Source organism: Hypanus sabinus, chromosome 18 (assembly GCF_030144855.1).
Source record: "Hypanus sabinus isolate sHypSab1 chromosome 18, sHypSab1.hap1, whole genome shotgun sequence".
Lineage (NCBI taxonomy): Eukaryota > Metazoa > Chordata > Chondrichthyes > Myliobatiformes > Dasyatidae > Hypanus > Hypanus sabinus.
The window spans coordinates 16,799,546-16,812,008 of NC_082723.1; the positions used below are offsets into that span (position 1 = coordinate 16,799,546).

A 12,463-nucleotide genomic window follows, 5' to 3' on the forward strand; every position below is an offset into this window, starting at 1 on the left:
ATAATAGCTTTGGGAACAAAGGGACTCATGTTGTCTACATGGATTCTAGGTCTGATGGAGCTGAGTCATATCATGGGTCTACAAGCTATTGAGTTTGGATGGATTTGAGTGACCTGACTGACTGCATCACCCCTTGCAATGGAAACAGCAATGCTCAAGGACAAGAAAGTCGATGAAAAGTAGTGGATACAGTCCAGTCCATCATGGGAGAAGCCCTCCGAACCATTGAGCACATCTACAAGGAACGCTGCCACGAGAGAGCAGCACCCATCATCAAGGACACCCAGCACCCAGACCGTGGTCACCTCTCACTGCTGCCACACCACCAGGTTCAGGAACACTTACTGCCCCTCAATTGTCAGGCACCTGAACCAACATAGAAAACATCACTCACTTCTACTGATTCTCCTACCTAGACAGCCAATTTCAAGGACCCTACGTCTCATCTTCTCAGTGTAATTTATTACTTGTTTATGTATTATACGCTGGCTGGTGGCGTAGTGGCATCAGCGCTAGACTTTGGGACGGAAGGTCCCGAGTTTGAATCCAGCCAGCTCCCGTGCACGCTTTCCATCCGTGCTGGGTTGAGCGTTGAGCTAGCAACTTGACCTCGTAAAAAAGAAATTGCCTGCTACAGAAACATCAACAGCAAAATAGTTGATGGCCTATGCTCCCTCGTGAGTTGAAAGGCAATTTCTTTCTTTCTATGATTATTATTTGCTTTATTTTTGTACTGGCACAGTTTGTCTTCTTTTGTACATTTGGTGTTTACCAGTCTTTGATGGCACGTAGCTTTTCATTGATTCTATTGTATTCTACTGTGAATACCCACAAGAAAATGAATCTCAGGGTAGTATACACACACTTCAACAATAAATTTACTTTGAACTTTGAGATACTTATTAAAACTTACGAGAGAGTCTGATGCTGATTGCTCCAGGACAAGCCAACCCGCTAGATATCCTCTAACTTTGTTGTTTATGCCAAACTCTAACTAAGCACGTTACTTTGACCCCAGAAGTTTTCAGTGCTTTTCACCCCTCCAAGAAGACCCACAAATTGGCCAGATGGCCAATAATAGGTTTGAGCCCAGGTGAACTACCTTGAATCGGGCGCTCAGTTGTTCTGCTGAAGTCTGAGGTGGGCTTTGTTGAAAATCCAGCCCGGAAATCGATGTTGCTGACTCCCGTGATCCGTACAGAGTGGCGCCCAGTGCTGCGGAGCTTAACAAAGACGGCCCTCGGTCATCATCCATTAGTGACACAACAACAATGTGACTGCAGTGAAAAATCCACCCTGACTTCACTTGTACAGAGTAATCAAAGTAAAAGGCTGAGTCACAAAGGGCACAACGTATTTAAAAGAGAAAAATTAACATTGAAAATAGTACACGCTTATCTCAAAATAGCTAAAGAATGGCAGTATGTGTTTTAAGATGTTAGACACTGTTGGAATGAATGAATAGGGAAGATAAGAAGATGCTGAGAAAAAAAAATGAATGGCGATGTAACATGCATCATCATGTTACTACCCCATGTATTAACAGTTCTGGTCACCTCTCTACAAGAAGGATGTGGCTAGCATAGAGAGAGTGCAGAGGAGATTTACAAGGATGTTGCCTGGATTGAAGAGCATACCTTATGAGAATAGGTTGAGTGAACTTGACCTGTTCTCCTTGGAGCAACGGAGGTTGAGAGGTGACCTGATAAAGGTGTATAAGAGGTTGAGAGGCATTGATCATGAGGATAGCCAGAGGCTTTTTCCGAGGGCTGAAATGGCTAACATGAGGGGGCATAGTTTTAAGGTGCTTGGAAGTAGGTACAGAGGGGAAGTCAGGGGTAAATTTTTCATACCTAGAGAGGTGGGTACATGGAATGCACTGTTGGCAATAGCGGTGGAGGCAAACACAATAGGGACTTGCAAGATAGGTACACGGAGATTAGAAAAATAGAGGGCTATAAGGTAGGGAAATTCTAGGCAGTTTCTAGAGTAGGTTACATGGTTGGCACAACATTGTGGACTGAAAGGTCTGTAATGTGCTGTAGATTTCTATGGTCTATAGTCTATGGTCATTTTGATCCAATGTGCATGTATAGTGAAAATCAGCTGCGACACTAGAAATTTGACAATGTTAAAAAAGGAGGTAAGATTTGGGCTTGTAACAACCGTGACAGAATCAACACAACACAAATGCAAGCCTTACCTTGATCGTCCACATTCCAGGCCGTGGGCTCCGAACGTTGACGACTCTAGCCGAATTTGGAATACTCAGCAGTTCGTTCAAACCCAATCCTCTCCGTAGGATCTGGCCTGAAAGAAACCCAACCGACAGATGACTGCTCCGTCTGCTTCCCAAACGTGATGCTGGCAATGGAACTTTTGCTCATCTGAGAAAAAGGCTCCCAAACTTCCGATACAAAGCTTACAAGTTCTGGGTGAGTATGATACTTCAGTTTGACCCAAAAGTTAATTTTATCCAGTAGGTTCAAACCCATATGGATCTACGGTTAAAAATTACCAGCCTTCCGAAGTATCCTTACACAAAACAGAGTAGAAAATCCTTTAGAAGGTTAGAGGAAGGAGCAGGAGTACGGGACAGAATCGGCCTCTTTCTGTGATTGACTGATAATGTCATCCAATCATTCTGAAATTGGTTCAATTCAAAGATCCTAGAATTGTTTGCTTCCTATTTCTCCCTCACTTCCACAGCATATATAATACACAAAGAGGCCTGTAAACAGGAGGTCCACTCCGATCCAATCAAGAGTGATCTTTCCTCAACGGCTTACCCGAAGGGTCCCGGATTTCTATGGCTGGCGCAGGTCCACTGAGGGAAATGGTGACTTCTTTCAGGCTTGGGTCAAAGGGCACCAGCCAGACATGCTCCTCCCTGTCCTTGTGGTTTGTGGACAGAAGGTGGACTTTAGAGGCCTGGATGGTTTCTTCGACCCATTTCAGCACCTGGAATAGAATAAAAGTCAGTTTTCTGTGCCCTAATGTTTGCCCTCATGCAGCCTAACCCTGCTCTTTGTTTTTACTTAACACATCGGATTACTCTGAAATAAAGTTTAAGAGATGCTAATTTATCTATTGTCCCACATTACAGCCAGCACTGAGTGGGGAGAACCACCACCTTAGTTTAAAGTACAGTACCTTACATTTCAATCTGTTTATCTGAATGAATGATAATCTATAGAGATAAAATTATTTTTTGAGGCTGGAAAAATTAAGGCTAGTAAATTATTAAAATGCACTTCCACTTGATACAAAAGTACACCAGGAAGTGCACTTTTTACATATACACTCAGTGGCCACTTTGTTAGTTACCAAATAAAGAAAGCACACACTCAGTGATTCAGGAACAGCTTCTTCCCCTCTGCCATTCAATTTCTGAATGGCATTGAACCCATGAACACTACCTCATTACTTTTTTTATTTCCTTTGTATGCACTACTTATGTAATTTAATTATTATATACAGTATATTCATAATATAAATCACAGTTTTTCTCTATGATTGTGTATTGTGTTGTACTGCTGCTACAAAGTTAGTAAATTTCACAACATCTGCCAGAGACATCAAATCTGCTTCTGATAACTTCTGTACCTAATAGAGTGGCCACTGTGTGTATTTCTACCTCATACAAAAAGGTACACCATAAAGCACACTTTTTATATCTATTTTTCTACCAATGAGAATGTTTGAAGACCTTTTCATTTCTGGAGAAGTTTGTTAAGCATTGGCACCTGCAGAGCAGGGATCCATTGAAAAGAACTAGATTGCCACATTCAAATTCACACACATATACATTGTCTGGGTTGGTGAAATGAGAGCAAAGGGTTAATGACTTTTGCTCTCATTTTGTTCACAAATTCCAGAACATTGAATTCATAATTTTGTTGGTGGTTCATCTTGCCTCAAGAGATCTGCACAGGGAGAAAATGTCACCTCATGCAATTTAGCTTGGAAGGAAGGGTGAGCAGAGTGAGTTCTGATAAACTGCTCAGTGTGCGTGCTGCCAGTGAACTTCGCTTGTTCGCACAGGCCTTGAATGTGCCCACTCTGACTGGTTGAGTGTGAATATGGAAATTCAAAGTTCAAAGTAAATCTATTAACAAAGTACATATTTGCCACTATATTCTACCCTGAGATTCATTTTCTTGCAGGCATTCACAGAAGATTAAAGAAATAAAACTGAATCAATGAAAAACTACACACAATGACTGATAAACAACCATTGTGCAAAAGAAAAGTGTGCAAATATAAAATAAATAAATGGATGGAGAGAGAAAGAGAGAGATAAAAGAAAAGAGGAAAATGAGTGATAGAGTCATTGAAAGTGAGCCTTATGTGGAATCAGTTCGACGTTGAGTGCTGGTTCAGGAGCCTGATGTTTGAAGGGTAATAACTGACCCTGGCGATGTGGGACCCAAGGCTCCTGTACCTCTTTCCTAAGGGTGGCAGTGAGAAGAGAGCAAGGTCTGGATGGTGGGAGTCATTGAATTTGGACCAATCCTCCTTGTGATCTACCAAATAAAGAGTGGGAAGACAACTCTGTATGTGTGCTAGCAGTTGAAACATCATGGGAATTCCATGACAAAGCAGGTACAAGGGCCACAGGTAGGAAAGGGGGCCTCAATGAAACCTTCATAGCACACATCCCATTCCAGGGTTATTGCCAATCTCTAACAATCCTGACCCACTCTCTTGTAGTGCTCTATCATGGGTAGGAAGAAAGGACACAAAGAAGTTTGGTGTATTAAAAGCTTAAATATAGTTCTAATAAGGCAACCCCTTCAGTGTGAAACACATCCCACAATCTCTCCTTTCCTCAAAAAGGCAGTAATGGTTTTTTTTTAACATTGGGCAGCATGGTAGCATATCAGTCAGTGTAACATTATTACAGCACCAGCAACCCAGGGTTAACTCCTGCCGCCATCTGTAGGGAGTTTGTATGTTCTCCTGTGACCACATGGGTTTCCTCCCATATTCCCAGACATACATGTTGGCAATAATAAGTTGTTATGTTGGCGCTGGAAGCATTGCAACACTTGCAGACTGCCCCCAGCACGTATTTGGACTGCGTTAGTCATTGACCCTCCAAGAGCACCACAACCTTGTCGTTGGGTTCGGAGGCTTGCATGCCTCTATAACCCAGCGAGGTATTTTGTCTGAAGTCAGGGGATTTATGCTTTGGCTCGTGGTAGGGTCACCCATGGCAAACAGGTCAAAGAGTAGAGAACAAACCAAGAGTGGCCCACTGGTACTCCAGGTTCTGGAGTTTAGCTCAGGGCTAACAACCCTGACTGGTAAAACAAAATTGTTACGGAAACAGCAATGAAGAATCCTTCTACATCTGTGCGTGATGGTGTTCCTGAGTCTCCACCCAGGACTTGCATGACTGAGAGGAGTGAAAACCGAGAGGAAGCTACTGACATGATGAAAAAAGCCCTGAGCACCACCAGAGATGGAGGGCCTTCATCACTGCCCTAAACACCAGCAGCGTAGTAGTAAATCATTGACACAAGCAACATATTTCAATGCATTTTTTAATGTTTTGATGTACCTGTACATGTGATAAATAACCCTAATCTCCTGTCTTTAATCCTTTCATGAATGCAAGTCTCTTACCTTCTCTTGAACCTGTTTTATTTGTATCTTCAAAACATTAAACTAATTCAAATGAAGTTACGGGAGTCCGCAAATGAGGGTGTAACTTTGAGTTTGCTTTAATGAGTTTGCACGCATGTTATCTCGTGATAGCACAATGATATATGCAGTTAACGTACTTATACATATAACCCATAATGAATTATTTAAATGAATAAGAACACTTAATCAAACAAGATATATACAAGATTACTCAAATATTAAATACACAACACTTCTTCTTGCTTATCTATAAACTCCAACTCAATATAGACTGCATCTCAACTATATAGACAGTATATTATATAATAGAACAACAGTATACAGACATCCATAGCATAGTACGTTTTAAATTATCTCAGTTTTTAACCTCTGTGGAGGAATTCATATTCTTAGGGGATAATTGTCTGCCTGACAAGGGGGAAATCACACTGTTTGCCAGGTGAGACTAGTGGCTGTGAAACAATCTCAGGTTCTGTGGCCTCCTCTGTGATGGTTGTAGGAGTTGAATCTGAAATAGCAGAAAGTGGTTCTGACAGCTCTGGGCAACTTCCTTCTCTTATTTTCTCTCTAGGTCTACTTTATCCCTTTCATTTTCTTTCTCACATTCTGTCTCTTTCACACCTGCCCCTTTCTTGTTCACATTCTTTCTATCCAACTCTTTCTTCCTTTTTCTTCTTCTAGTGTGTGCATCTTGATCTTGGGAAGGTCCATTTCATTCACTGGAGTATTCTCTTATTAATCCTTCTATTGCTCCCTTTACGCTCTGATCTCTCCTCATGGTTTCCTCATCCACAACATCATCTGATGAATCCTCTGTTTTCAGATCTCCATTAACTCCTTTCTCTTTGGTTTTCCATTCATCCAGCTAGATATTAGTTTTTGCATCGACTTTTACAAGAAGCTTCTAGTCTCCCACTTAAAGTTCATGCAAAAACCTTAATGCCTGTAGAATAAAATCTGGTTCTTCTTACTCACAAAAGCTGAATACTTGCAACTTTATTGAAGCTCCTTATACTTTCTACCACCTTAAAACCAATCCACAGTTTGCCTGATTAACATAACAGAAGCTTTCTCAGATGTATTGCCTACAAAAATTGTTGTGGTCAGACCACTGCTTTTGTCATTTTCCCACTTCCTCCAAGCAGCCTGGTCTTTCTTTGGTCCAATATGCTTTCCACCCAGAAGCAAAGAGGTTGGCACCAATGATTGTTTGCCCTCTGTTGGGGGATGGTTTAGGGTATTTAGCATGGATACAGTTGTGGCACCACCCAGTAGCTTCCTTAATTCACTTTCAATTGGCTTCAATTCACTTTCAATTGGCTTCAGAATGTCCCCACAATGCTGGTCCTTCTGTTTTTTTTACCACATACAAGCTCAATGTGGCTTGTTCTTATTGTATTTCACTGTTATAGATGTCATTACCACAGAAGTTAATTTTTCTCCAGTATAAGTTCTTAGTTGAATATTTGCAGGCTTCAGTTTGGTATCATTGATATGCCGTTCAAACTCATTTTGTGGAATGACTGAAACAGCCGGACCAATAGCTAATTCCATTTTAATAAATTTCCATTCACTTCTGGCGTAAGTCATATTACTAGTCTACAGTTAATTTTCACACTGTAGACAGTCCTGTGTCACTCTAATTATTGTCAACTTGACTTTTTAGCATTTTCTCTTCCCTGCGCAGTCCATTTATTTGTGCCTACCCGACATGCTCTTTGCATGTGACCTACTTTGTTGCATTTTCTGTAAGCTTTGCCTTTAAGTCTGCATTTGTTTGGTGTATGTGAGCCCCTGCCACGATGGCAATAGAATTTGTTTGGCCAGGTCAGTTTCTGTTTCGGTGTTGCAACTTTGTTCACGTTCTTTCATTCCTGACTCCAACTCAGTTGTGTCGCTGTCTACGGTTTCCATTGAAACTGTTATTTTAAATGTAAACTGAGCTTTAGTTAGGACCCATTATTGAATGCTTTCTGCTAAGATTCCACAAACTAAAACATCTTTCAGTGTGTCATTAAGCCAATTACTGAACTGACAATGCTCAGTGTCTTCAGTTCAGCCATATACGGTGAAATGGGCTCCTCATCTTTTTGATTCCTAAAGCATTCTGCAATCAGTAATGGCTTTGGTTATAAATGTTCCTGCATCATGTTGACAATATCAGGAATCTCATTTCTGCAGGTCCGGTTGGAGCAGTCAAACCTCGAAGCAAACTGTATGCCTTTAAACCCAATGAACTCAGCAAAATTGGCAGTCGCTTCTCATTGGCTATTTCCTTTGCTTCAAAATACTGTTTCAATAGCTCAGTATATATGAGCTAATTGTGTAATCAAACTTGCCAATCTTCCCAATGTAGCCAGCCATTTCTGATTTTTTTATGATTATTATCACCTAGTACTCACAGTTTATGGATTCTTCCCTTTTCTTACTAGTTTTTCAACTCAATCATGTTTTACCTTCCGAAGAACACATGCTACTCTGTTTTGACGTCCCTCACTGCGTTTTGGGACAAGGGACAAGGGAGAGCCAGTGGATGTCGTGCACCTGGACTTCCAGAAAGCTTTTGATAAAGTCCCACATAAGAGAGTAGTGGGCAAAATTAGGGCACATGGATTGGGGGCAGAGCGTTGACATGGATTGAAAATTGGCTGGCTGACAGGAAACAAAGAGTAGCGATTAACGGGTCCCTTTCAGAATGGCAGGCTGTGACCAGTGGGGTACCACAAGGTTTGGTTCTGGGACCACAGCTGTTTACAATATACATTAATGATTTAGATGAAGGGATTAAAAGTAACATTAGCAAATTTGCCGATGACACAAAGCTGGGTGGCAGTGTGAAATGTCAGGAGGATGTTATGAGAATGCAGGGTGACTTGGACAGGTTGGGTGAGTGGGCAAATGTATGGCAGATGCAGTTTAATGTGGATAAATGTGAGGTTATCCACTTTGGTGGCAAGAACAGGAAGGCAGATTACTATCTAAATGGAGTCAAGTTAGGAAAAGGGGAAGTACAACGAGATCTAAGTGTTCTTGTACATCAGTCAATGAAAGCAAACATGCAGGTACAGCAGGCAGTGAAGAAAGCTAATGGTTTGCTGGCTTTTATAACAAGTGGAATTGAGTATAGGAGTAAAGAGGTCCTTCTGCAGCTGTACAGGGCCCTGGTGAGACCCCACCTGGAGTATTGTGTGCAGTTTTGGTCTCCAAATTTGAGGAAGGACATTCTTGCTATTGAGGGAGTGCAGCGTAGGTTCACAAGGTTAATTCATATGTTGAAAGATTGGAGCGACTGGGCTTGTATACACTGGAATTTAGAAGGATGAGAGGGGATCTGATTGAAACATATAAGATTATTAAGGGATTGGACACACTGGAGGCAGGAAGCATGTTCTCTCTTATAGATAGCGGAGTCAAGGGATATGGGGAGAGGGCAGGAACGGGGTACTGATGATCACAGCCATGATCACAGTGAATGGTGGTGCTGGCTAGAAGGGCCAAATGGCCTACTCCTGCACCTACTGTCTATTGTCTATTTTATTTAGTTTGAACATCTTGCTCCACTTCAATATCAGTAGCCATCTTGGGTTCATTTAAAAAATCCCTCATTGCCAATGTTATGTTTTGTAACTTCAAAACATTAAACTAATTCAAAGGAGCACACGGGAGTCCGAAAATACAGGTGTAACTTCGAGTTTACTTTAAGCGAGGCACACACGTATCATGTGCTGGTGTGATGACATGTGCAGTTCATGTATCTATACATACAACCTGTCATGAATTATTGAAACAAACAAAAATGCTTAATCAAGCAATATATTAAAAAGATTACTCAAATATTAAATGCAGAACAGAACCGATTTCTGCCTCACCTACAATGGAGCAAGGAATCTAGAAAAAATATATAGAATACATAAAACATAATTGGAGTCCTCACTTCAACTTTGCATTCCAAATGTATTTTTTTAATTTTTGAGCAGGAAAATGAATAAATTAACCACAGCACTTTGCTGATGCAGTGAGATCATCTACAGGATCCAATGCCAGCTAAAATAATAACTGCATGGCCTCCACACAATAATTGAAACCTTCGTGATTTTCCTGGCTCTCGGCAGGCCCTGCGTGGTGTTTGGACACGGTCTCATTCTCAAAGAATGACGTTAGAGCCATAAGTTCTGATAGTCCTGTTGTTAGGCAGTATGCCGGGGCATAGAATGCTATGAATGAAATAGTCTGGTATTAGCAGAAAGAGAGCAGCCAGCCTCGTGCAGATCTACTCCTAAAATCAGCATCTTCTCCTGGACAACAGGTTCACCAGATACACTTACTTGCCCCTGGTACTTTCCGGCTGATGCACAGTATTATATTTATGCTGCACCTTAGTGTAGAGGCCAAAAAGTTTCACCTTAGTTTCATCCAGCCATAAGGCCTTCTACATCTTTATAGTATCTTCTAAGTGATGCTTTGCAAAGTCTTTACGGGCAAGAATATGCTTTTGTAAACAACACGTGTGGTGTAAATCTAATACTGTACTACACATCAGCCAGGTTACACCATCTCTACTGTAAAGTATGGTGAAAGGAGCATCATCCGATAGGGATTCCTTTCAGCAGCAGGGACTGGAAATCTGATCAGGACTGTTGGAAAGATGAATGTTGCTAAATACAGAAAGATCCTGGATTAAAACCCACTAGCCTCTGCCAGAAAGCTTGAACTGGGCAGGAAGTTGGTCTTTCAGCAGGACATTGACCCAAAGACCACTACCAGAGCAACCATGGGGTGGCTTCAAATAAAGAATGATGTCTTTGAGAGGCCCATTCGGAGACCTGACCTTAACCCGAGTGAACATCTCTGGCGAGACCACAGGATTGTTGTTCACTGCCGTTCCCCAACTAACCTCGCACAGCTTGAGCAATTTTGCAAGGAGGAATGGGCAAATCTTGCTCCATCGTGTTATGCAAAGCAAAGAGAAACTTATCCAAAAAGACTTCTGGCTATAATAGCTGTGAGAGGTGGTTCAACTAAGTACTGAGCAAAGGAGGGGTGAATACTTTCGAAGCGCTGACATTTCAGTTTTTAATTTTTTAGTTTTTCGTGCTTTACAATTTTCCCTGTGTTTTGGGATCGATTGTAAAAAAATAAGAGCATGAGATTTACAATTAAAAGTTCTCAATTCATTTGATCAAAATTGCTGATTGTAATACTCATTTATGTGAACAAACTTTTGGGGGGTGAATACACTGTACATCTCTGCCATTTGCTTCAGACACTCTATATGATATCAGCTTTCATGTTCCCATTGACACTGGGAGTTAACCTACACTGCATTCTCTACAAGTTTGTTCAAGGTCCAAAGTAAATTTTATTATCAAAGTACATCTATGTCACCTTATACAAACCGAACATTCATTTCCTTGTAGACGTACTCAACAAACCTATCGAGTAATAACTATTACAGAATCAATGAGGCACTCTACACCTACTGCCCTGGCTTTTGCTAGGTCCTCAAGAGGAAATTCTCTCAATGTGTTCAATGTGTATTTTTTTGAAATGGCATGTTTAGCTTTCATTGTTGCTACGGTTGTCATCACTTTCGACCCTGAGGCAGAGAGGAATTTGAGTGTTATAGTTCCACTCCAGACTCCTGAACAGAAAAAACCAGACTGGCACTCCAGATGGTGGTGTTCACTGTGGATTCCAAGGATTGCCACCTAGTCGCTGTGGAAAATCTTATGAGTTCCTGAGATTCTGAGGGCCGTGCCTGGTGGAATTTAGCCTCTGTTGTTTAGCTCCTGGTGGGGTCATCCATGGCAGTAAGTTCAAGGGGAAGGGTCCAGACAAAGAGCAATCCAACCAGGACATCAAGGTGTAGCTGGCTGAAGATGATGATGCATCACAACAGGCTCTCTGTGCATCTTACACTCGGTGCAACTGGAACCTGACCCTGATCTCTCACAGACCACGTAGTGGCTCTCTGTGCATCTTACACTCGGTGCAACTGGAACCTGACCCTGATCTCTCAAAGACCACGTAGTGGCTCTCTGTGCATCTTACACTCGGTGCAACTGGAACCTGACCCTGATCTCTCACAGACCACGTAGTGGCTCTCTGTGCATCTTACACTCGGTGCAACTGGAACCTGACCCTGATCTCTCACAGACCACGTAGTGGCTCTCTGTTCATCTTACACTCGGTGCAACTGGAACCTGACCCTGATCTCTCACAGACTACGTAGTGGCTCTCTGTTCATCTTACACTCGGTGCAACTGGAACCTGACCCTGATCTCTCACAGACCACGTAGTGGCTCTCTGTTCATCTTACACTCGGTGCAACTGGAACCTGACCCTGATCTCTCACAGACCACGTAGTGGCTCTCTGTGCATCTTACACTCGGTGCAACTGGAACCTGACCCTGATCTCTCACAGACCACGTAGTGGCTCTCTGTGCATCTTACACTCGGTGCAACTGGAACCTGACCCTGATCTCTCACAGGCCACGTAGTGGCTCTCTGTGCATCTTACACTTGGTGCAACTGGAACCTGACCCTGATCTCTCACAGACCATGTAGTGGCTCTCTATGCGTCAGCCTCCCCATGTTAAACAAAGTGATGCACAGATGTTTTCCTTTAAGGGAATCTATTCGAACGTCCTAGATAGATCCACTAAACTACCTTACACCATAAGACATTCGAGCAGAATTGGGCCATCAAAGGAATAAATATCGACTCTTTATTCCTTTCCATTCATGCTGACCAACCTGCTGAGTTCCTCCAGCATCTGGTTCAAAATGCAAGTTCAAAGTAAAGTTATTA

The 12,463-nt window shown here is 42.0% G+C and overlaps 1 protein-coding gene across 1 annotated transcript in view; it reads right to left on the minus strand.

The window, feature by feature from the left end:
* The window catches only part of LOC132407358 (hemicentin-1-like), a 460,355-nt gene that overhangs the window by 368,860 nt on the left and 79,032 nt on the right, over positions 1 to 12,463 (minus strand). The window contains exons 5-7 of the mRNA XM_059993728.1: positions 2,790 to 2,961; positions 2,204 to 2,310; positions 1,103 to 1,223 (exon numbers count right to left, since the gene is read on the minus strand). Of these exons, the coding sequence (XP_059849711.1) occupies positions 1,103 to 1,223; positions 2,204 to 2,310; positions 2,790 to 2,961 (400 nt within the window). The remainder of the gene's footprint in view (positions 1 to 1,102; positions 1,224 to 2,203; positions 2,311 to 2,789; positions 2,962 to 12,463) is intronic.